Source organism: Electrophorus electricus, chromosome 5, assembly GCF_013358815.1.
Source record: "Electrophorus electricus isolate fEleEle1 chromosome 5, fEleEle1.pri, whole genome shotgun sequence".
In the NCBI taxonomy this organism is placed as follows: domain Eukaryota; kingdom Metazoa; phylum Chordata; class Actinopteri; order Gymnotiformes; family Gymnotidae; genus Electrophorus; species Electrophorus electricus.
In genome coordinates, this window is record NC_049539.1 from 13,161,382 (window position 1) to 13,186,889 (window position 25,508).

General features: G+C 48.7%; 1 protein-coding gene across 1 annotated transcript in view; it reads right to left on the reverse strand.

Annotated features, from left to right (window-relative positions):
• Window positions 1–11,543: 11,543 nt before the first annotated feature.
• LOC113577913 (G patch domain-containing protein 8) overlaps window positions 11,544–25,508 on the reverse strand; it is an 88,808-nt gene continuing 74,843 nt past the window's right edge. Inside the window, exons 3-4 of the mRNA XM_035526459.1 lie at window positions 15,982–16,112; window positions 11,544–15,731 (exon numbers count right to left, since the gene is read on the reverse strand). Coding sequence (XP_035382352.1) covers window positions 12,392–15,731; window positions 15,982–16,112 — 3,471 coding nt within the window. The 3' untranslated portion in view covers window positions 11,544–12,391. The remainder of the gene's footprint in view (window positions 15,732–15,981; window positions 16,113–25,508) is intronic.

Below are 25,508 nucleotides of genomic sequence, written 5' to 3' on the forward strand. Positions count from 1 at the left end.
TTACCATCTGACTCTGGTGCTGGTTGGGTGGGTGGCCATGTGCGTGGGGGTCCATCTGTTCTCTTTGATGTCCTAATGCATTTCTGAATTACAGTAGGCTACTGATTAAAAGTCTTAGGCCACCGAGGGCAATTCCGTTCGAGGTCTGTTTATCAGGGCAGGAAGGGTTTATTTGCTTAACAGACATGTTTCCATTGAAAACATTTCTAAGCTTCTTCTGTATTTGGCTGCCTGCTGCTGCTTCCTTGGTCCTTGTGACCCCACACAACCCCTTGTGTTGTGGGCGGGGCTCTCTTCTGCTCAGTCTGGAAGTGTTCAATGTGCAGGTCCTTACTGCACCTCACTGACTGTGTTTCCATGCACACAATAGTCTGACTAAGCTCTTACATGCTTAGATGTTGTGGCACTGTCTGACCGTACAACACTCTCTGCCCCCTTGCACTGAGGCAATGAAGTTTACCCCACATGGGGGTTTTGTGGTTTTTGATAAATAAAACATACTACCAAGCTTTCGGAAACAGGCAAGGTGCCGTTCGGTCTAGCTGCACTCGTAAGGCAGCTGCTGAGAAATTCATTACATTTTAAAAGCATTTCTTCTCTTCCGTCCACATATAAGCCGTATTATGATGATTACCGAAAAGAAAGCGCGAAATGAAACGCGGCTCCCTTTTCTTTCTTCACTCGTGTTTGTGTCTGATCTAATAAAGCTGACTTCACACATATGTGCTATTGCAAGAAGTGCCACAGAGCGTCGCGAGAGAGAACGGCTCAGTCAAAGACTTAATATGTCCGAGGCGCAGTTCCAAACGGCGCACTGGGGTCCTGCGGTGCCCAAATGTGCGCGTATGCAGGGACTGCGAGGCGGTAGGTTCTCATCTGGCTATCAAAGGGGTGTACAAGAGCGCCCTCTGTGCGCCTTTACCGCAGCCTTTGGCAAGGATCGCAACGATGCTGCCTTAGAAGTGGCCTATTACCCAAAATTCCGTGAGATACAAGCGAGGACCAATCAGAGTGAGTGGGTTCGTGTCTGAACATCATGGCAGAGAAGAACATTTTCAGATGTGAGTTAAAGGCTTTTCTCCGCTAATTTATTATTAGTTGTTAAGCAATTAAAAACAGCAACTTTGGTAATAATTCCATTTTATTCTTAGGTACAATGCAGATGCAAGATCTATAATGTAAGATCTATAAGTCTGTCCCATAGGAACACTTTGAAAGTAAGCGCTCCTGAAGACTTGGACTTTCAGGAGGACCACGGGACTTGGGGCACCATTTGGGACTGAGCATGAGTTTACCTCTTGGGCCTGGAACACGCTTTAGATCACACTAGGCTAACTTTAGGTCCAGCCGTCGGACTCTGATAATCAGTTTACATGATTACAGCTAGCCGACTGTCTAGGAGAGTACTGGGAACCAAACCTGTGTTCTTTTATCCAGCCCACAAAATGACAGAATTAACAAAAAACTCTGGATTTATTTATTTATTTTTTTACTTTTCATTGTATTAATGTTTAGTCGCTCTATAATTTTACTGGAGCAGTGTTGGTTATATAAAGTGTTACACGAAATAAAAACTCACTGTAGAGATAAGTAGTTTAAAATTTATTAGCCGAAGATTTTGCGGCTTACGATAAATCCCAAGTCTAGACCCGAACGTCAACATAAGATAGCATCAGCTAGATTAGTTCTACAATATTGCATCATCTGTTTTCCTATAGGGCTGCGTTCCCCTTCGGTCGCACATTCCGCTGTGAATAACAGGATAGAGAGTGCGGCGTCTCAGGCTGATCAGCCACCTGGTGAACACAGCTAATATGATTTCAGAAATGATTTTTTATTTCCTTCTGCCTGGCGAGGGGTGAAGCAATCAATTGGGGCGGCTAGGAACGAACTTCCTCTCGCTCTCTCTCTCTCTCTCTCACACACACACACACACACACACACACACACGCGCGCGCACGCAAACAAACGTAAAGTAAGTTGTGGAGGGGATAAAACAAGTATTGCAGGGAAAAGACGGCGTGCGCACTGAGGGCCCTGTCGCCCGCTTTGGAGAATGATTTAATCAGTCATCTGCAGACAGCAGGAAACGCCGTGACAGCGTGATTTATCTCTCCCGTCCTCTCCTCCTCTTCTCGCTCACTCCACCTATCCCCCTTTCTCGTCATTTCTTCGTCCCTCTCGCTCTCGCGTTTTGCGTGCTCCTCTCTACCTCCCTCTCTCCTCTCATCCTCTAGATTTTCTTCATCGCTTTTCGATCTTTTTTTTTTTTTTTGCCTCCCCACCTGCCCGACAGAAGAGGGGCGGACAAACCGGCGAAGTGCAGCGACGGGGGGACCCGAACACGACCACGAAAACGCGAAGCGTGAAAACAAAACGACAAAACGTGGTGGGGGAAGTCGGCCAAACGCAAAGCGACTTCAAACTGACAACGCAACATTTAAAGTGTCTGGGATGGTGATGCGGCGAGCTAATAAAAAGGAGAGTGAGTGAAGGAGAAGGAAAGGCGAAGGTGAGGGGGGCGGGGGCGAATAGGGGGCTGATGAAAAATGTAAAGCGCCTTCTGACATGTGATTTATGTTGCAGTGAAAGGCCTTTTCCCGTGATTAGTCACTTTCAGCAGTAAATTGGCTCCGAGGTTTAATGATGCGGAACTGAAAGTTGGATATGTGGCACTTCGTCAGAAAAAAGTCGAGAATGTAGAGAGACTGAGGCTAATGGCGCCACTCTCGCGTTCTCCGTCGTTCCCTTTCAGAAAGTGCTGCAGTTTGCACTATTTTGTTTTTCAGGTTTACATTTAAATTGGATTAAGGAAACAATTCGTGATTCTTCAAATGGAAGTGATCCAAATGACTACCGAGGGCGTAAACAACAAGCTGCAGTTGTTCAGCACAGCGGTGCGTGATCATACGAAAAGGCAGCGGGGAAAAACAATAAGGATATTCGGCGATTTGGGAATCCTTTGGGGTTACATTCTCATCAATTGCTGGATAACTCAACTGTCACGGTCACACAGCAAATGCGTAACCTCAAGAGCACAGCGGTTTCTCCACAAAGAGTCTAATGAGAGACCGTGCAGCGACCTACAGTGCACGTCTTGTGAGCTTTGTCGCGTGAATACTTGACCTCCCAGTTCGTCCACCTGGTTCAGCTGATGGATGCTCTGGAGTTGATTAGAAATGAGAAAACAGTGAACCGCACGAGCTGTTGCGTCAAACGCTCTGACCTTAGACCTGATGTTTGTGAGCTCCAGCGCTCATCCTCTGCCCGGTTAAAGTTGCGCATTTTCAGAGAGGCAGAGAGGAAATTCTTTTGCGAAACTGCTCAACAAATGTGGTTTACCTCAGGATGCAGGGGACAGACAAGTCGTATGTTTCATAACTGGATGGTTTTTTTTTTTGGGCTGAAACTGCTGTATTTCATGAAACACTGCAGAGCGTTTGCTAGTTTCCCATCAGAGGTGATGTGTTGCCTTAGAGCGCTGCTTGTTCTAAAGTACAAAGCGCACTTATGAAGCAGGTGCCTTTAGACCCAAACTGAGTGCAGGCTGTGATTGCCCAGGGGCTGCACCTAATGTCCCATAACTGCAGGAGTCAAGAGCCCTTCAGTACAACCTCCCCATGTAAGGCTTTTCACCAATGATTCGAGCACACAAAGGTTTACACACACCATCAACACACCGGGCATCCGCTGGAATCTGCTCCTTTCCTTTTTCTCCTCTCTCTCTCTCTCTCTCTCTCTCTCTCGCTCTCGCACACGTGCGGACACGCACTCTCTCGGTCTCTCTTTCACTCATGCCCCCCCCCCCTGCTGTTTCTCTTTTATCTACTTTACATCTCAATCGAGGAATTACTGGTTTTAGCCTCCAATCAGGGCTTTCCTCGTGATTAAGCTGCATAGCGCAGAGGAAATGGATGTACTGGCACCTCAGAGCTGGAGAGGACTGATGGGAAGAACAATAATGGAAATGAAGTATTAAACAGGAGGAGAAAATCCATTCTTGATCAGCAGGCTTATTTTCTGGTTTTTGGCCCAGATCTGGGGCTGTGTGCTGAAACCAGATGTATGCAAATCACAAAGCTGCTACATCCTCTTCTGACAGGGTGTGTGTGTGTGTGTGTGTGTGTGTGTGTGTGTGTATGTGGTTGTTGGATCGGGGCAGCACAGGAAGGGCAAGGAGGCAGAATAAGCTTCCAGGTTTTGCCGTGATTGGAGGAACCAGGCAGATGTCATTAAGTGCTGGTGCTAGAGTTGGCACTCACCAAATCAAGTTTCAAATGCCAACGCTTCTGAAGACGCACACATCGGTTGTCTGCGGGGCACGCTACTGGAAGGAATAAAATATAACCCTCTGGTTCTCAGAATACACCGCGTGCAGATGGGAGGCGTCATGAGACGCTTCAAATCACAGAGGAAGTCAGGGCTGGCCGACAGGAAGGAGGACTGATCCAGGATCTGTCCTTCGAGGCGGTAACAACCGCTAGCAGGGACGGAACCTGGCGCTAGAACAACAGTCCTATAGTTAGATAGGCCCACCATTCCTTGTTGGGGGCAACCCCCTTCCAAGGCCAGACCAATGGCGAGCATGGCAATAAATCCATTTACCCCAGCTCTCGCTGACTGTCGCCATTCCCATGTGCGACACCGCATGTAGTCTTAGCTGAGTAGGAAATGCTCCCTTTCTGATATGCCTTTTCCAGCTCTCTTCATCTGTTAGTTCACGGAGGTTTAAGACTTTCAGCGTGTCTCTCCCCCACGGGTGCCCTTCTCCTCTCTTCCTTTCAGCTCATCACAAGTGACAAGCCTGTCATGGATGCACTGTCAGGTTCCCTCTTTCACTTTGATTAACGTCTTGATTAGATAGAGTCTGCTCTGTGCGCCACCACCCAGCCCGTTCCACTCGTTAGAGAGAAGCTTGAAAAGCCTTATTATTTTTTGACAATTTTCCTGTCTCGCTCCTGTAAGTTTGCAACGCATTATATTCTTTCACTCTCTCTCTCTCGCCCTCCCTCGGTTTCCCTCCTTTTCGATGCAGATCAGTGGCGTTGTGGATCAAAAGGTGCTGGCTGATGAGCAGCGTTCGGTAGTGTAAATGCACACCAGCAGGGCGGCATGCGCTCGCTGAGAACGGCAGGCGGGACGGGCACGCAGAGTCGCCGTGGTAACCGCAGTTCGGCTCCGGCGTCTCGCTCGCTTCAAAAGCACAGTTCCAGCTCTGCAAATGGGAGAACTTTGCGGTGGGTGATCATCTTCTACCTTCTCATTCAAAACACGGAGGACGAGGAAGAGATGGAACCTAGTGTGATCCTGCTGTAGCTAATCCCGCTCCCAAAGGTCTGGTCGCACCAGCAGTGGATGGCAGGTCGTCAGGATAATGGTTATGAAGCGATACTGTAAATCAGAGAGGGCAAACACTCTGCCCGGTATCATCAGGACATGGATGTCCTTATCCATGATGCAATTAGCAGATGTATTGTATTTCAGAAGCAGTCGCGAGACACGTTGAATATCCAGTACTGATTTGTTCGGATTCAGATATCGTATGCCGTGTTTACTGCTTAGCACATAATGCGAGGTAAAACCGAGGGAAGAGTGTCTATGGCTTTCTGGGCCAAATTGAAAATGTCACTATGGCGGAATGTCACCGTGACAGAGTGAGTGGGCCAAAAATATCCTCTGTGCTGAAATTCTCCACAGATTTATTTACAGATCCTCTCCAAGAAGAACAGTTTTTATGATGATCTAAAAAGGATTGGTTAAAACCATGATGAATAACTGGAAGAAGAGGGGAGAACTGATCAGGGACAAATAAAATGAATGAAATGATCAGTTGATGATTCATTTATGGAATATGTTGTCCCCCCCTACCAAAAAAAAAAAGGAATATGCTATAGATAAAAATGACTCAGGTTTTTCCTCTCTTCTAGAAGAATCTGCTGTCGGTCACAAAGGAATGACAACGTTGTGCTGCAGCAAAATAGCATCCACCCTTTGTAATCCTTCTCAGCCTTTGCTTAAAGAAGAAGAATCCAATCCACAGGGACTCAAGCCACGCCGGCTTTTCATTCTGCTCAGACTCCAAGTACACCTTGGTGAAGAGCACTGCAGCCCTTGATTCTCTGTATTAGGCTCTTTAGAAGCCCGAACAGAACGAAAACCAGGACCGGCCCATAGGCCCCGAGGGCTGGATTGAGAAAGAAGGCAGCTATCAACCCCTGGAGGGCTAATCATAGCATTTATCTGTACTTTACCCTTCCAGCAATGTGACCAGAATCGCATGCGTCTTAAAATACCTCAGCCGTCTGCTGACTCCCAGGCTGATCTGTCTCGTAACAGTGGGTCTGATCTGGTCACATTGCCCTTGCTGTTCAGGATTATAGCAGAATGCGTGGTTTCATTCTGACGGCTTTGCCTTCAGAGGAGAGACGGAAGAACAGAATTGCATGCTAAGAATGATTCCAAGGTAACTCCACAAAGTAAGGTCACGCAGTTACAATCACATAGTTAGACATTAAAATAATCACATATCTTAAAGACTCTCAAAGTCAGGAATACTGGTCTCGTTAAGAAGCGAAAAAAAACAGTTTAACATTTCAACAACCCGTCTCAAACGTTTGGAACTTAAGAAGAACTTTACTTATAGCCATGCAAAGGTCAGCTAGGAATCAAGACGTGTTATTTCACAGACCACTTTGAAAAACTTTCAGCTCAATTTAACTGGAAATAATTGGAAATCATTAGGGATGTTAAAGATTTTGAGTTCTCATCTTGGCCTCGTGTTTGGGTATCTAAATCTCAGTTAACAAAAACCTTCCGTCTTTCAGAGCCAGTGGCCCAGTACCAGAACTGCTACTTCCTTGGTTTAGCTAATGAAAATGTTTTATGATCTACTAAAGCTTGCAAAAGTTGAAGTTTCTGGAACACCCATTTGTTATTTTCATTAAACGCATTTGCCTTTGTCTTGCTCTTTCCTTATTTTCTCTCCTTTGTCTCGCTCTCTTCTTATTTTCTCTCCTTTGTCTCTGTTTCTCTCCTTATTTTCTCTCCTTTGTCTCCCCTTATTTTCTCCCTTTTGTCTCCTTATTTTCTCCTTTGTCTCTCTACTTATTTTCTCTCCTTTGTCTCTCTCTCTTTATTTTCTCTCCTTTGTCTGTTTCTCTCCTTATTTTTTCTCCTTTGTCTCTCTATCCTTATTTTCTCTCTTTTGTCTCATTTTCTCCTTTATCTCTCCTTTGTCTCTCTCCTTATTTTCTTTGTCTCTCTTATTTTCTCTCCTCTCTCTCGCTCCTTATTTTCTCTCCTTTATCTCTCCTTTGTCTCTCCTTTTTTTCCTCTCCTTTATCTCTGTTTCTCTTATTTTCTCTCCTTTGTCTCTTTTTCTCTCCTTTATCTCTGGTTCTTTCCTTATTTTCTCTCCTTTTCTTCTCTCAGTTTATGCTCCTCAGAAGATGAATGGTCCCATTGCTTTTTCTCACAGCGAGGGGAGGAAATGAAGGAGAGAGAAGTGTTGCATTGAAATCACAGCACCCATTACAGCAATTATATGTCCTTTTGAAATATGGAAATGACTGCAGATGGTATTGTTCACTTTTCACTGGTGCAATTAAATTAAGCTACTTTAAAAAAAAAAAACAGTTTCATTTAATGTTCTGCCTGTTGGGAAATATGAGAGAGACAGAGAGAGAGAGAGAGAGAGAGAGAGAGAGAGAGAGATTGGGCCTCTTAGCCTCTTATAACAGCAATTACTATACTCATCACTGTCATTAGTGTGACCAGGTGACCTCACCTGTGTTGTCTGCTTACGATTTGCTGATAGAACATAGAAATGAAAAATCAAACACAGTTTGAGAGTGTGAAAGGATAGTCGTGCATTCGTCACCCCAGTGTGAGTCCTGGTCGTGTGTAGGGTACACGGTGGACACGGTGGACTTCGGTCAACATTTATCTTAAAGGTACCGGACGTGAACGTAAAGAACAGAAAGAGTGCAGGTACGCATAAATCAGGATCAGTGTTAAAAAAAATAATAATTAAAAAAAAAAGAGTTTTTGTTCTTTGTTTCGCTCCCTCTCTCACCATCTTTCACAAACTCCCCATCCTTCAAAAATCCATTCTTCGTGCCTCGTGCTTCCGGATTGTGTCTTGGCTCCTCGGAAGGGCTGGGATAATCTACTGTATGATGAACCAGAAACAGGGGGAATGAGACCTTTATGTTAAAGGGTGGGGGGTGGCGGAGAATTCCTAATCCAGTGAGGGAAGCTTCCAAGAGAAGCTGAGGTACAGAACGCCCTAAGAAGAGGGATCAAAGGCTCTATGTCATTGAACTTTAATTACAGCCAGCACACAGGTGTATTTCACATTCTGAGCACAGGGAGTCTGGTCGCTGCCTGTCTCGGGCTGTGCCGATCTAACCATGCCACTAGCAGGACTGTAGCAGAGTGCGTGCAGATGGTTGGAGGACACGGGTTTTGCTCATATAGCCGTTTGGTTAGGTGTTCGTTAAACGTTTTTCATCAGAGACTTGATGGTTTTGGAAGAGACGAGACACCCTTTTATTCACGCCAAGCAGCGTTCGTGATGCTCTGTTTAAAAGTATGACAAATCAGCAGCCGAAAACACTAGAGTCAACAGGTGGCTATTTTTCTGTCTCTGTTTCTCCTTCTCCTTCTCCTTCTCTCTCTCTCTCTCTCTCTCTCTCTCCATTTTTCTCTCCTCTTATTCTAAACTGAACACAAACTGTGATAGCAGACAAGACCTCAGCTGCTGTGAGGACGAACAAACACGCTGGCACCTCCACCGTGCGGCCAGCAGGGGGCACTATGGACGATGCAGCCGACGGGGAAGCGGCGGAGAACAGCAGCACTGTGCCATGTGCCGTATGAGGTGCTAAACAGGTGCTCAGGGAGAGGCGCTAATGGCATCCGTGGTCTTACTGCAAGGTCCCACTTCTGGGCAGGCTTAGTAAACTTAGCAAACAGCATTATAATGCAGTATAAGCTTTCCAGCATGGACGGGGCCGATAGGGCACTGGGTTGGCAGTGCAGGGTGGAGGTCTGATCTTGGCTGCAATTTTTATTTATTCAGTTATATTAAAGTAATAGGACCTTGATGATCTTATTAAACACCCCAAGGCATGTTGGGTATCCAGTAGTGTTTATTTCCCCACTGGAGTCTTTTTCCATGCTTTTATCTGCTTATATTATCAGCCGTATGAGCAAGGTATTACCTAACACCTCCATTGTGGGTTCCCTTCCCAATGAGCACATGACAATTATGGGAGTTACTCTTGTTTAAGGCGTCTGCTAAATGCTGGGACAGGTATGAGGGCACATTCCAAATGTATTATTCACTGAGCTATAACTTTCAGCATACATTCAGCGTGATTCATTAATTTGCATTCTTTGAGTCATTACCTCAGCTCCAGGCCTGTCTTCTAAATAAACAGAAGCTGAGCACACAGTTCTAGAGTTCTGTTGTGTTATTTCTGCACGTGCCAGTGTGCACTTCTGCAGCCTTAAAAGTCCAATCAAGGTGAGCCTAGGACAGTTCAGAGCACTACAACTCCAAATGACCCAGAGAGAAGTCCAGATGAATCTCTTTCATGTTTTTGTGCTTTTTACTTCTCATCTCTCTCTCTCTCTCTCTCTCTCCTTCCCCTCCCCCGTTGAGTTTGAAAGCCCCGTATTAAAGTGAGTGAGAGGAAGGAGGAGAACGCGAGGCCCGAGACGGAGTTTGTTCTGAAACATCTGCTAATTATCGCCACTCTCCGTCTCGCGCAGTCTGTTTGATCTCCCGCCCTGTGGTGGAGGAGTATACGCCGTGGTCCGTTCCCCAGACACGCATCGCAGTGTGTGCGGCGCGGGTGTGGTTTGTGGGTGCGCGATTAGGTAGAGGGCGGGCTGGCCCCTTAAAGTGCGTCCTCCCCAGTCTCAACCTCATCTCCAAGGCAAAGGCCTTCTACGCTATTGGAGAATTCATGCTTATGTCGCAGAAAAAACCCCACAATCTTTCTAATTTCTCAGAGGCAACAACGGAGAGTGTGTTTCCCTGAGACGCAGTAAGAGACTCTCTCGTTCGTAGATGCAGTCAGCCAGGGCGTTTTATTGCTTCTGTCTCTTCTTCTTCTTGCCTTTTGCTCATTTCCATCTCCTTTTTGTAAGAAGATTCCATTTCTCATTATTCTCTCACATCTCTGTTCGTACAAGCTAGTACGAAGTACAAGCTAGTATCAGAAGTACTATTTTATTTAAAATGCCTTGCCTGCTTGTGTTAGCCACCCTCTAAACCTTCAGCGGTCAGGACCAGTGCTGTCTGGATATTTTTAGTTGCACTGATGTGTAAAAAAAATCCAGCAAAACTGTTCAGCAAAAGCTTGAAAACCTGTACCAGCTCAACACTCACAAACATGAGATTGGCCAAAGACTGGGACTGGTCACTTATAAATGCACCTTTACAACAGGTACACCTAACCAAGTACACGACAGACCCGACATGAAGATGCAACATAAGGGCTTTGTAATAAAGTGGCTGGTGAATGTATGTGTTTGCTGTATGTCAGATTTCGTCCTTGGGATCCAAACTGACAACCCTGGCTGTAACCAGAACACTGAGCCACTCTCAGAACTCTCACTTGTCCACCAACCAGGAGAAGGTTCTGTCCTGGTTTGCGTTTCTGAGAACCAGCCCGCATTTGTTCCAATTTTTTATTGGAATCAAGGACAGGTGTGGCACAGTAGTAACATGACGACAGAGCTACCTATTGTTATTATAATAAAAACATAATGAAATAATAACCAATAATCAGCAACATTAGCTGACTTCAGCACTCCAGTCGTCTGGTTTGTGGGTCTGTTCGCATACCATCGAGTGCAACGTGTGCGTAAACACCTGACAAATGACCCCATCCAGCGCCGCTGCGTGACAGTTCATGGTGAAGAACGTACTATTCTTCGGTTCCGACTCTTTATTTTGGTGGAAACGTGCTGAACAGTTCAAAAATAGGTGCGCAAATTAGAATGGTTCTGGTTCCTCGTTGGTGGAAAAGGGCTATCAGGGTCACCTCCTCGGTTTCATCATCCTATGCAACCTGAGGAGCAGAACACATGGAATAGCTGTTTGGGCTTTTCCGCTTCAGATGTTCTGAAACATCTATCACTTTAGCGTCAGAGAGTCCCCGGACCTTTGCACGCTAGAGTAGCAGACTGGTACCGGTGAGAGTTAATTAACGCAAATGCACAGTTGTGTTATTTGGCTACTGCTGGCAACCAATCCCTTCATTAGCACAAACCCCCATTCCTTTAGATCAGAGCTATAAAGTCAGGCTCGTTTGAAATGGAGAGGCTGTCTGGGAAGAGGTGCTGTGCCCAGAATCTACTCAGGCACTTTTTCAGACGTGGTAAGGGATGAAAATGCTCACTCATCCAGAAACATCGCTCACTTTCACCATGTTCCCTGCTTGCTTTACGTTTCCACGGAAGGAACTTACTTAATTTAAGAAGGCAGCAGTAATGATAAGGCCGAAGTCTTTAAATGACATTCAGTTTATTTGTTTTTTCTTTTCACCATGACATTATCTTACAGATGATCAAATGTTCGGCTCTAACAAAATAAGTGTAAATACAAAGTCTCTGCAATATACGGAGGTGAGTTGAGTGCAGGATGTACACACCTTCTGTTGGTAAATAGTTGCATGTTCATAGGAAAGTACAGTAAATTAACACACTCGGAGGCCGTAGACCTTGAAATAGGTTGAAAATGTTATCAATACACTGAACACAGCAAGTCCCTACCACGGTCTAGTGTTCACCTCACTTCCCTGCGCTTAATGGCAGAGGGAGAAACGTGTGATTCACAGGATACAAGAGGTCACCTGCGTGCTGCACTTTTGCGTCTAATCCTTCATCCTGTTTTTCATCCGCGGAACGGTGATCATTGTGATGCTATTTTTATTTTCCCAAATCCCCCGAATCCACAGAGAGAAGTCCACGGGTTCGCCTCGGTTCCACGATATCCCCTCTGCTGTCTCTCAGACCTGGATGAAAATAACCCTCCGATTAGCATATCCCTAACGATATGCAAATGCCATGTGCTAATTAAAGTGTCTTCAGACAGGCTGCCATCAAACCACGAGTTACAGTGTAGAGTAAACAGGGTAGAAACATTTACTCATGTGCTCAAGTTAAGGAGCTGACAGAAAGGAGGTGGTGCCCACGCCGCACAGCCATTCACAGATACAGCAGGCACACGTACAGCCAAAGAAAGAAAAGAAAACCAGCAAAACTCTCAAACTGTGGCATAAAGAGACAGAGCAGAGGTCCTATTAACGAGTTACTTTAACGCGCCGTGTGCTCGTTCTCTTATTCGCTCTCTCGATGTTACCTCACATGGCCAGGACTAGCTGGCAGGACCAGGCTGAAGCTGAAGCTCCTGGCCGTGGAACAGAGGGTGGAGAAGCGGGTGGAGATGAAGGGCGCTGGCCGTGGCCACGGCAGCCGCGATGGGCGTGGGGGCGAGCACGGCCGGGAGCAGGGTGGCGTGGTGCAGAGGGTGGAGCACCAGACCGGGGAGGTGGGGCCGCGGGTGGAGGGATGCCACGGGGACAGGGCGGAGGGTGTGGGCCGCCGGCAGCACGGCCGTGGGCGGGGCTGGGAAGAATGCGGCGGGGAGCGGTAGAGGGGCGAGGCGGGGGTGAGGGATGGGCGGATGGAGCGGGGCGGACCGGAGCGTCGCAAAGTCGGGGGAGGAGGGGAAGGCCGAGAGCGCCTCGCGTGGGACGGCGGCGTAGGAGACGCGGCTGGCGGTCGCAGGCTGGTTCGAGGGCTCTGGAGGGTCCGCGTGGCTCAGGGGAAGCACGTCCTCTGTGGGCATCGGCTGTCTCCGTGGTGACCGTTGCTCCTGGAGATGACGCTGCTGCTGCATGTGTTGCTGGGCCTGAAGTTGGAGTAGCCTGTACTTGTCAATCTCATCCTCGGTAAACGTTATTGGCTTTTCTGTCAAGGGAGGGGTAGGGTGTCTTGGCGGATTGCACTCCGAAGGCTCGGTGGTCTGAAGGGGCGTTCCCATGTGGTTTTCACTCTGACCTTTCTGCTCTGGCGTCACAGAGGTCCCCTGGTCAGCGGTCGGTGGAGAAGCATGGGATGAGTTTGAATCGTGGTCTTCTGTCTGTGCGGGGCTGTCCGAACTCACACAGCCAGTTTCAGATGTTGCGTGGCTCTCGGGTTCTTGAGCTTGACTCCTGCTCCATTTCTCTTTGTGAGCCCTTATTCCCCTCCTCATAGAGGGCAGCTTTCCTATCAAGGGGAGTAAAAGGTTACGTGCTCTGTTACCTGCGAGCTTTTTGTCGGGTGTTGTACTCGGTTTTGTCGAATTGGTGGATTCAGAGTTTGGCAGCTCGCGTTTTCTGCCTGGATCAGAGATAACGAGCCGGGTGTCTGTCAGCGTCGCATCTAACCTTGCAGTGGACGGGGGCGTGAGCAAGGGTCTCCTCTCTCTCGCTGAAGAACGAGAGGCTTTGGTCACCGCAGGTCTCGCCACTGGCCACGTTAAGCCACCATCGCGAGCCCGTCTCTGTCCAGAGCAGGAGAGTTTCGTGCGTGAGCCGCACTCTCCACTGAGGTCCGAGATGCTCGTGGAGCTGGAGGAAGCAGGACTGTGTCGGGACCTGGGGCTGGGCCGCTCGTAAGCCCTGTCGTGACTGGTCTCTGGGCTTAACCAGATTCTGTCTCGCTCGCTGTGCCTCCTACGGTCAGGGCTGGGCCCCTCACACCACCCATCACCTTCTGTGTCCCGGGGGTCAGGGCTGTCGCAGGCTCTGAGGAAACATATCCTCTTTGTGCTAACCTCCTGGGACTCATCTACAGCCCTCTTATGTTTCCTAAAACCGTGTGTCCGCTCTACAGCACAAGGGCTGTCGTAAACAGAGTAATTCCTTTCCCTGTGGATATCCGAGTATCTGTAATCCCAGTAGTCCTCCCGGTACTCTGTACCTCTAGCTGGGCTGTCTGACTCATGCCTGTAACCGTAGCAGGGGAAATCATAAATGGATTTCCTGATGTATGACCACGGCGGGCTGCGTCCTCTCCTCCAGGTATGACAGGAGGCCGACCCTGGGGAAGGACTGAATTTCCCCCTCTGGAAGCCGGACCATTCCCCGTCCGAGCTAAGGTCTGACGGGACGCCCCAGGAACTGGCTTTGTCTCTGTGGGCCCGCATGCTGGTGTCTTGTTTCACCTCGCCGAAGTCGCCGCCCCACCGCGGGTCGTCGCCGTACCCGGTGACGCTCCGAACAGGAGGAACGGGAGCCCCGTGCTTCACTGGGCAGACAACAGCTGGCAGTTTCCGACGCCTCCGCCTTTTGCCCGCCGGTCCACCGAGGGACTTCACGATGACGCTTTTCAGACTCAGGCCTGGCGCATTGCTCTCGTTTGGAGCCTCGTCCCGTGCCAGGCTCCTCCTCCTCCTCCTCCTCCTCCGCTTCTTCTTCCCAAACTTGTGCCTCCTCGCGTGGCATCCTCGACCGCCAGTCGCCACGCTGAAGCCTCCGGGTGTCTGGCGGCGTGTCCCAGGCACGCAGCCTGCCCGCTGCCTCCTGCCAGGGTCTAATTTACAGACACGCGTTCGCGCACTTTGCTTGCGTTTGGGTCTCTTTAATTTGGAAACGGCTAATTTATCTTGGCCGTCGCGCTGGGTTCCGTGCTGGGAGGTGCTGGAGAAGCGACACCCGTCTGCTTCCTCTGGCCCCGTGCTGCTCTCGTTGCTCTCTGAGTGTTCCAAACCCAAAAGTTCGCAGCTAAAAGATACGCGGGGCTCATTGGAGACAGACCGCACCGGCTCGCCAGACCATCTTGCTGTTGCTCCGTTCCTGCCGAGGACGTTTGGGAAAGAGAGCGGCCTGCTGACCGGGTCATCCCTGGCCCACTCCAGTGGGTCCTCGGCGCGCACAACGTCTCGCTTGTTCCCTTTTTGTGTGTCTCGGTGTGAGGCTGTGTGCGTGTGGGGGTGGCCAGGAGCCACACTGCCCGGTCCATCTGTGTGACCAGCAGGGCTGGGACTCGTCTGGCCATTCCTCTCCACCCATACCCCACCAGCTCCCACCAGTTTTTGGCCCCGGACATACGTTGTGTCTTCTGAACCAGCCGGCTGTCTCTCATCTTCCGGGGCATGTGTGTCAGGACAGCTTTGTCTTTCTTGCCTCGGTACGCAACAGCTCGCCCGGATGGCCACGCTCGGCTCCAGGTCCGGATGATCTGGCTGTGTTCCCTTCTGTTTGCAGGTGCTGGAGACAGCCGGGTCCAGGGGGAGGTCGTGGTTTTCCCGGCCAGGCACGGGCGATGGCGATCGGGAGTGCAGGGCCTGCAGAGCCAGCTTCTGCCTCTGGCGCTGGAGCTCCTGGTGATCATTGGCGTCGTCCAGAGCGTCGCTGAACACTGATGCACACGAGTCCAATTTCAGCTGGGCACGTCGGAAGAAACAGAACGAGACCCCTGTCCTGGAGCGCCGGTGACCTTTCAGGGTTTGGGGGAGGGGCGAGGTCTGAACCCGGAGAGAGCAGCGATTTGACGGTTCATCCGCGGAGGCGGAGCTTTTGGGAGTGACATCCTGGGTGGGCGGTGTCTCTCTCTGGCCGTGGGCGGAGGCCGGACCAAGGCCTGCCACCTCATTTCTGTTCAGTCGAGCTTTCTCGTGCCGCTTCTCTGTGGCCACGGCTCTTCGCTTTGCACTCTTCACCCCGGAACTGTCAAAACAGAAACTTACATAAAGCAGTTGCAGACCATTTCACATTCGCTACACAAATATATGAGCTTCGGAGTTTAAGGTGCAGAGGTCACCATTTCTAACAGCCTTCTGAAAACATGACCGTATTAACGCACAAGTGAAACGCTACTGAAATCCTGTAAGGTGGGGTGCGTTGTCCGAGGTGAATTCGGCAGCAGGGGGAACTGTTCCAGAAGGACTGTGGGAGTGTGTGGTAAAGAGCCCCTCACCTGTCCCTCTGCTGTTTGAGCAGCGCCAGCTGATGGAGTCGTCTCAGCTTTCGCTCCTGCTTCCTCTCGTCCTTCCAGCTCTTCGACGAGACATTGCGCGCAAACTCCCTCTGTTTCAGCTCCTTAAGTCTCTGCCGAGAGAGACATGAGAGACGCCAATCACAACTGTGGGCGGTTTTGGACAGACAGAGGAGACAACGGGCATTTTAATCTATGCATTCAATGCATAAGAAATCAGAATTTCCCGAGAAATCCTCATGCTGAGCCTAGTCACGAGCGATTATTTATAGGATATACACAAACACACACATACACACATGTCCTATATATAATCGCGCGTGACTAGACTTGGCTTGTCACAAATCTACATTTTTCTGCTGTTGCAGTGCATGTGGGACATATCTACTCATATACACTCAGTAATTCCCCCAGCATGTGCTCTGAAGGCTCGCGGAACACATGGATGGATGGCTGTCTGTTTATCGGAGCTGCCCGTGTCCTCCGGGAGGCACGAGAGGAAAATCGAATCAAAACAAAATAAGCAGAGCATCAGCAAAGCCTGAACGTAATCAGGAAACAATAAAAATGTCAGGGGTGCCTGCGCGTGTTCGCCTGACGCAAAAAAAGGGAGGCGTCGGGAACTCCACTAGGCACAGCAGGGAAGTGAAGAAGATTTCGGTGCTGGATTTGACTCGGGACAAGCGAGGAGGAGGTGGTTGCTGCTCCTGCCCTGCCCTCTCACCTTCAGGGCCTCCGTAGCCCCTCCTTACTGCAGGTCCGCAGCCGTTACGCACGTCCTCGCCATCAAACACACTTCTACATGAAAACGGAGGGGGAATCCTGTTGGCTTTAACTGACACAAGCCAGAGGTCCCCCTAGACTGCTACGGCTTGCGCTGATAACTTCAAGCACTTTTGTTTTCCTGCTTGTCATTATATCCTCCTCCGCAGCCTTCCCACACACACACACACAGCAATTTGAGGAGGTGTGAGAAGAGTACCATGGAGAACGGTGCTGTTCTGCTCCATCATGGTGACAGCTGGCAGTGGTGCACAGGCGAGATCTCAGCTCCCCGCAGACAAAAACCCACTAATGATGATTGCTTTAAGGGGGGGGCCCTCTCTCAACAGAGAGGGAACCAAATGCACATACATGTATATGCACATATGTACATACACACACACTTTTTTGATCCTCACTAGATGCCAGAGACACACGTAATTCATGTACATACAAAACACACAAAGATATGCATCCTTCAGCCACAGACTGCAATGTATACTTTAGCACATAGACCACCACATGAACGCACTCACACACTTTGAAGTAGATTTTTGTGCACAAAGCCAACATGGGTTTGATACATTCACACTACAAAACAGCCATGGAACAGACATCTGTGATGGGTTTTCACTGAATGGTAGACTTCATGTCAATCATAGTTCTTTCCCAGAGTTTTCCACTCCAATCTGAGTGCTCTTAAGATGTCCACAGATCGTGCTGCATTTTCCATTCATGGCAAATCGCATACATATTGTATTGTACATATTTTAAGTATGGCACAATAGTATAACAAAATCCGTGGCAACCCCCCCCCCCCAAAAAAAAACCAAAACAAAACATCGAGCATGTGCCAAGGGCAGTTTAGTACGTTTACCCGTCAGTCGGATCGAAATTGCACAAAAAGCTTGTCTTCAGTGATGCAAATCACACAACGTCAACAGGAGTTCAAGCAGTCTCTTCTCCTGCGCTTTGCAGTTTTTGCAGATTGTGAAATTTTGATCTAAAGCAGAGTTCTGATTTCATTTCCCTGTTGAATGAAAGTGCATGTAATTCACTGTTAATGCTGACGGGCATATTTAAAAAGCAGTCTGCTCGTAATTAGCTTTGAATACACTTGCATTTAAGATGTTTAAGACTCTATCCTTGAAAGATAATTTAAAATGTCTCCTGAATAATTGGTGGACGTCGGAACAAAAGCTGACGTTTTAATTTGTACAGCAGAAAACTTGTTTCAGCCGCTTGAAGACTTGTGTGCCGCATGAATTATGTTTTTTTTTTCTGTTAAAAGAAAAGAAACTCGCTGTGAAACATGAGAATAATTTCCAAATCTTTCATTTTTGTCTTTCATGTGTCCACGGCTCGCAGAGTAGTTTTGGTCTTTGACGAAGAGCGTGTCGAAACACCACCGATTCAACCGACTCATTCTACACATCAGTCACAAACAGTGAAAATGGAGTGTTAAGATGTCACGCTGACATTCATTTACAAACGATCACGATGGAGCCTGCTATCGCTGATCGCACAAAACGCTACCGCGAATCGCTAGCGATTGTACAACGGAGAATAATTCTTTCGGCCCATCTGGTTCGTGCCGACCCGTTCGCCGTGCGGTGCGATTCACAGCAGCACGACGCGGACACCGAGCGAGGTTAATGAGCAAAACTCCTTTACCTTGCTTCCTCGTTGACCTTCGACCTCTCGGTCTTTTTAATCAATCCTGTTGCTCGCCAAGGATCAAACACTAACAGACTAATCGATCCGAGTCCGCGGCGGGGCTTTGCGTTGCAGAGACAGAGCTATTACTCCGGCTGGCAAACGAGGACCGCAAGGCCTAAGTGTGTTTTAATGAGGAGCAGGAAAAAAGATTGGTTATGTCATTACGAATATTTATTTAGTGATGAAGGCAACCGGTCAGCGAAAAATAAAGCATCTTGATTCATTTTTGATTGGCAATGCAGTTAGCTTGTACAGATTTGCTTATTGGTTTATGTCCTTTTCTCACATACAATATGACAGGCCTCCCCAACACTTTTATAACTGTAATAAAAATATCAATGATAATAAATTTTATTGGTGAAATGAATATCGGACGTGGTTCCACTTATAGATCACGTACAGTCTGGCAAACATGGTGATGAATAATATATACAAAATAAAAAGACTGATTAATTCTTTGATGAAACTACTGTTTATGAAATAGAGTAATGAGTTTTCATGAACAGATTAACAATCCCCACTGTAGAACACTGAACCGCTGCAGCCGCACATTAATGTCACAGTTACACGCACGCACGCACAGCTATGAATTTACATAGTGGCAAAACTTTTTCCTCTTCAAAATTAAGCTTAAAATTACTTTCTGAATTGCATTATTGCAAGGATTTCTTAAGAATGCTACAGTTGGGGGTTGGTATAATTAAGCAGATAGGTTAAACACACTTATGGCAGCCACTGAGTTTGACTCAGTGTCATTACACTCACTCTTTTTTTCTACCGTATTTCTGTAGAGCTGTTGCTGATCCCATTGTGTGGGTAATCGCGAGACAGCATACGTCTCCACCTGTGGTTACTCGCAAGAGGACGTCAGTGTGAAATCTCACCTGACAGCTTAAACCGAGCGTGCCCTCTGCCTCTCAGTGAAGATTAGCTGATTTGTCTAACACGCCGGTGCCGGAGACGTGGACGGGCTGCCCGCTAATCAGCCGAAACATCTCTGTTCCCTTTAACAGCCTTAGCTGGGAGGTGTCACCCAAACCCGCCACACTCCAGAAACGGAGGCGCAGTTGCTGTCTAGCGATAACGCGGCGCTCAGTCAGGGTCACGGAGATTGCTGTCGTTTTCACGGTCGTCAGCAGTGCCCCACGCAGCCAGGTCTGGTTATGGGAACCGTGCGTTTGGATCCTTTAAAATACACTGGAGCATCTTTGATTCAAATGTGGTTTTCTTAAAGGGGACACCCTAGTTCCTTTAAAAGCTGGATGCATCTACAGCACCTGGTCTGTCTGTGTGTGTGTGTGTGTGTGTGCCTGTTTGCGTGTGTGCATGTGTGCCTGCGCATCCATGCGTGTGTTTGTGTGCGGGTGTGTGTGTTGGCACGTGTGCTTAAGTTTGGGCCTGTGTGTGTGTGTGTGTGTGTGTGTGTGTTGTCTCCACATGCACTAGCTGTTATCACTTTCCTTTCACTGTACTGACATCTGCTTTAAGCCTAAGACCCTAAGACCTGGGGCACAGGCAAGGAGCCGCCCCTCAACCACCCACCAAACCCCTAAACAGCCTGACGCGAGCCCCCACCGCCCGGTGCGGCTCTTCCCTGCACATTCTCCAGCCTTCCTCTGTTCTCACAAAGCCATTTGAAGCTGGTAATGGGCTTGTTAATAGCTGACTGAGTGAGGCAGGTGTGCTGGGAGCAGGGGCTCAGGAAACCCTGCGGCTCGCCGGCAGGGGGCTGCTGTTCTGACAGACAGGTAGCGCAGTGCTCCTGTGACAGCCTGGAACAGCCAGGTGCCTGACCGAGGCCCCCAGCCGCCGCATGTTCTCGCGTCTAAAACACGCAGACATGCGGAGAAGGAAGATGTGAAGGGATCAAACGGGGAATCCGACTGGGTCCAGCACAAGGTTTTCCTGCCAGGACGAATTTGAGCCATTCTAGACGCTTGATATGCATTTTCATTTTCTAAAGTACCCTGACTGCATCTCGAATGCAAACAAAACGAAGCATACATGTGCTTGTGTACATAAACACACACACACACATTTCACTTTCTATGCCATCTAACCCAGTCTTGTGTGTGTGTGTGTGTGTGTTTCAGGTGTATAACATGGTTCCTCACCGTTCTACCCTTAAGTAAAGCCAGTCATCTCTCTCTCTCATTCCCTGTCTCTCTCTCTCTCTCTCTCTCTCTCATTCTCTATCGTTCTCTGTCTTCCTTTCCTTTTTTAACACTGTTCTCTCTTGTCCTTTTATCATGTTGTGGCAGGTGGAGATGAATGCCGGGTAACCCAGGCCCTAGAGATCTCGGGGCTTTTGACAAGGCCAGGCGACAACAAGGGGACAAGCCTCTCTCTCTCTCTCTCTCTCTCTCTCTCTCTCTCTCTCTCTCTCTCTCTCTCTCTCTCTCTCTCTCTCATTGCATGCACATACCCAGCACATACCCCTTTGGACTAGAGAGAAAGTTTGGAGAGAGGGACGTGCTCGGTCGCTTGCACTTCCAGACAGTTGAGAGAATATATCACCTATGCTTTCAATGACAGCCGTAATGAACAGAGACCCCAGCCATGAGATTCGTAATCCACCACACTTACCAGAAAATGCCTGAAATTTACAACGTGTTCCCAGGTTTAACCATCTTACTCTTGCTGCTCAAGAACGGTCACCTGGTCTTCAATCGACGGACAGAAGAGTTCTCTAAAGGCTTCTGGTCCAACATGAATTCCATTTATTTTTCAGAGGGTATATAATCTCTGTTCCTCTTCCATTCAGATATGTGAAAAAGATGTCTACAACCTCCATCCATAATTAGTATTAGTGATTAGTTTTGTGTAAACTACCTAATTTTTCAATACTTTCAACACTTGCTTTCATATAGGTAAGGCCCAGACACCTTAAACTTGCTTCACTGGCTCAAGAAAGGGTTGACCTTTGCGTGAAGTTGGGTTTATATATATGTTGTTAGTACACCGACACACTTAGTTTGCTGAAAATCTATGGGAGTTTGGGACGACCTTTCCCTGACAAGGCTGGAGCTGTTCAGGCCTTTAACATCCTAGTTACCGGGCCCTCAGTTTGTCTAACTGACAGCAGGAACAAAGTAGATCCAGTTCCTGGAGCCCAGTCTGAGGGAGTGCTGTCAGCGAAAGCGGGCCAATGCTGACGACATCGGCGTTCTCACTGGGTCCCCCATGAGGACATATGGAGAACCGGTGGGGGTCCTGAGGAGATTCAAAAAGCCACTTCAGCCCTTGAAGATCGGAGCGAATATGCCGCTGTTAGTAGCAGAGCATCCCGAGAACACGGCCCATGCTAACTTCCCCGGCACTGCTCGGGGGGGGGGGGACTGACAGACAGCTGCAAATGGACTGGGAGAGACCGATGGACATGACCCGAGGACGAGGAGACGGATTGTTTCCCAGCTGTCATGGTGAGAATGGTTGCGGGAGAGGCCAGTGACCCTACAGTTCATGGAATCTGCTGCCTGGAGTGGACCCGACCTGTAGGTGTTCGCCGGGAGCAGACAGCCGTAGTGGAATTGCGCGGAGAGACGTCACTGGATCCTGGCTGGAATACTGCGTCTGCGGCTGAAGATGGAAAGGGACCGATACTGTCAAGAGTAAAAGTTCTAAGATTGCGCCCTGCCAAAAAAGTTCTCTTTTAAATGCACAGTGTTCCTTAGATAAGTTTTGGCAACACTCTGAAGGTTTAGTGGACTTGGTTTGGATTTCCTACAGTGCTGCAGAGCAAGTAATTAAGTGTAGTTTTAAATGATTCAGCACCTTATTTAATTGGGGGCGAGGGGAAGGTGGTTTAGTGCTGAGGACATTATGTGCTGGATGAACAATTATTTTGTAACACATTTTTTTTCCCCCCGCACCATTGGAATCGATCTAGTACTGTTACACGAGTCACTAAGATTAGATATATGTAACTCACATAAGTGGTGAAGTCAATCCCCCCACCCCCAGCATGTACTAGCGACACATGCTTATGTTTGTTTTTGTTTTAATCTCTGCCCTGCCTCATGTTTTAGTGTGCCTGCCCCGCACTGTTTTGACATGCGTCTCATTTCCCGCTAATTTGCCCATGCACATGTGCCTTTTGGCTCCCTGTCGCCAATTGTCGGTCGTTACTTACTTGCCTGTCATTACATGTCTTTGCTTTTGTGTGCTTGGATCCCAGAGGTTCAGTTCTACGTCTTGTTTTCTAGCTGTGTGTCTGTCTTCTGTTCTGCGCTGTGACTATCACTATGCTTATGGAGCTACTCTGAACAAACGCTGCCTGATCTTTGCGTTTGCACCCTCCCCCGCCTCGCAGCCTGTTGAACTAATCACCACAAGCTGTAAATAACCATGGAAACCTTACTTGTGGGCAGCAATAGGATGTCCAGTGCGCCAAAATCCTCTCGCTCCCTTGCCTTTAATGTTCAGTGGATGGACCCAGAGCCGGCTGTTACCCCAGTCATCGGGATGAAAATATCAAATGGCCTCTTCACTCTCACACTCTCCCTCCAATTTTTTAGCCCAATTTTCTTCCAACTTTAGTCATTATGCCAAATCCCACATACCAGCCAGCTCACTCTCCCCTGTCAGACATCCTCTGTTGTCAACCAGGGAGGGTTCAGGAAGCACATGCTTCCTCTCAGGCACGTGAGGCCGAGCACTGCCGCCAACGGCGAGTCGCAGGGCGGCCAATCACGCTCGGAGGAAAGCCTTAATCGCCCTCGCCGGAAAGCACTAAGACCCAGACGCCCACGGCGGGCTAGTGTCGCTCTGACTGACAGGGCGCAGTGGAATGCCATCCCTCCCACCCAAGGAACAGCGCTGGTTTTGCGATCCTGGCCATGGATGGCTGTGGCATCATGGGAGCTCACGCTGGCGAACTCGAGATGACAGGGTTCACGCTTTTCTGTTGCGCCTCTCAGCAGTCCCGACGGTTCTCACTTTTTCCAAGCGCTGCAGGGGAAGTCTTGCTCAGTCTTTCTCTGGGGTTTGGAGCATGCATGTACAACATCCATGCTCTTTGGGAAGCCAGAAGACATTTCCAGGTCTCGGTGTCCTGCTGCCGGGTAAAGAAAGCCTGTCCATGTGCTCTGCAGACTCCCAGCAGGGGGGGATTTTACATTCAGAGATGCCCGCTAATGCTTTTGTCTCAAGATTTGATCAGTTTCAAGCTCACGAACTTGAGATTATTCCAGATCTAGACCGAATGCCCTTATTGGAACTCCTGAGTTGGCTTCTACTCGAGCCAGGGCTCGTGGGTTCTCATTTATATTTGCGAGTGAGCATTGCTTGGTTTGGCTGCTTAGGTTGGCTTGGCACTTTGGCAAACCTTTGAATGATCCCAAGAAAAATTTGCCAAAATGTGACATTTGGAAATCCTGACTGAAGCCTTTAGAGACTAAATGTATGATCTGGGTTTACCTTTAACTCGTGTGAAAATGTCTTGTTTGGGAAACTCAGGGTGCTCATGATCTCGATCATTAGTGATGTAAGTGGTGTGTTTTCTAACTGGTGACCTTTTACCTTTGTAGCTTAATGTCCTTTAATTTTTAAAATAACTTCTTTATAAAGTTGGGTTTCTCTCTCTCTCTCTCTCTCTCTCTCTCTCTCTCTCTCTCTCTCTCTCTCCATCAATCTGCAACATATTCAAAACTCAACTCCCAGCATCCTCACACTACAGCAGGCAGGTCACCATGGCCCCCATTGCTCTGGAATTCCATTCCATAACATCTCAGCAACTGTCCGTCTTTGAGGTTCAAGTCTCCACTACTGTCCTAGCTGTCCTATTACCTTCTCCAACTCAGTGTCCCCTTTCTCTAGAATATTAGCCCAGTGGATTCCTGACCAAGAACAGGACGCTACTGTTAGCTAACTCTGCCTTTTCAGATGCAGCTGGGAGAGAGCTCCGAGATTCCGCTTCATTCTCACACGCAGAAAGTTCCCGAGCGCACTTTACGCTGCCGGAGGTGACTGAGAAACAGGGAACGATGGTGGTTTATACTACAGCAGTTCTAAGGTCCGTAGGCTACCGCCATCGTACCCTATGTGCTGCCCAATTTCATTTTCCGTTAGCTATGCCACCGGAGACGGTTGATGCCAATCGGCAGAGGGCGCCTTATTGACCAACCTTGCGATGTCGGAGGAAGTGGACAGGGATGGATTCCACAGGTAGGAGGGGCATGAGCTCAGAGGAAGGTGAGCCCAACTGCACACTTGCACAGTGCTGTGGTGCCCAGCGGCTGCGCGGCACACTTACACTTACACAGTGCCAGTGGCTACACGGTGCATGGCCTGCGTTCCCAAAGTCTTGAGAAGAGCGAGTGTGTATATACGCGCATGTGCACTCATGTGAGTGTGTATGTGCATGAACGTAAAAAGACCGAAAGGGACTTGGAGTGTCATATTTGCTCGGAATATACACCGTATGATTATTAAAAGTAATCTCTGCTCTGGTACTATTACCATTTACATTTGTCTCTTGTCAAAGACAGCACTACTTTGAGCCATAATGGGGGTATTTTACATTCCATCATGAAAGAGTAACCTGTCTCTTGCTCACAGGGAGGTTGTTCTTCTGCGGGGCCTGATTGTGGTGTTGAAACGGCGGCAGTGTGACCCAGGCAGCGCTACCGTAGAGACGGCGTGCGCCTTGACAGACACCTTCCACCGACCTGCTCCACTCACCGGCAGCCGGAACAGCGGGTCAGCGGTTCACGTCATCTTGTGTTTTAATGAGGGACGGCTCAGTTGTCTCCCAGCAAGACCAACAACAACAACAACTCAAGCCCCGCCCGTGAGGTGCATTTGTGTGACAGCGGAGGTGAGCTGAATCCGTGGCTCAGGCCACGCTGACCTAAGGGTCAGCACTGCTGCAGGAAGCTACAGCAGGTTTGGGAGCAGGTCAGTTGTCAGGCCTGGGGGCAGGTCTGGAGGCAGGACTGGGGGCAGGTCTGGAGGCAGGACTGGGGGCAGTTCTGGAGGCAGGACTGAAGGCAGAGCCGGGCCTCCAGAGTGCACATGAAAAATGGAAA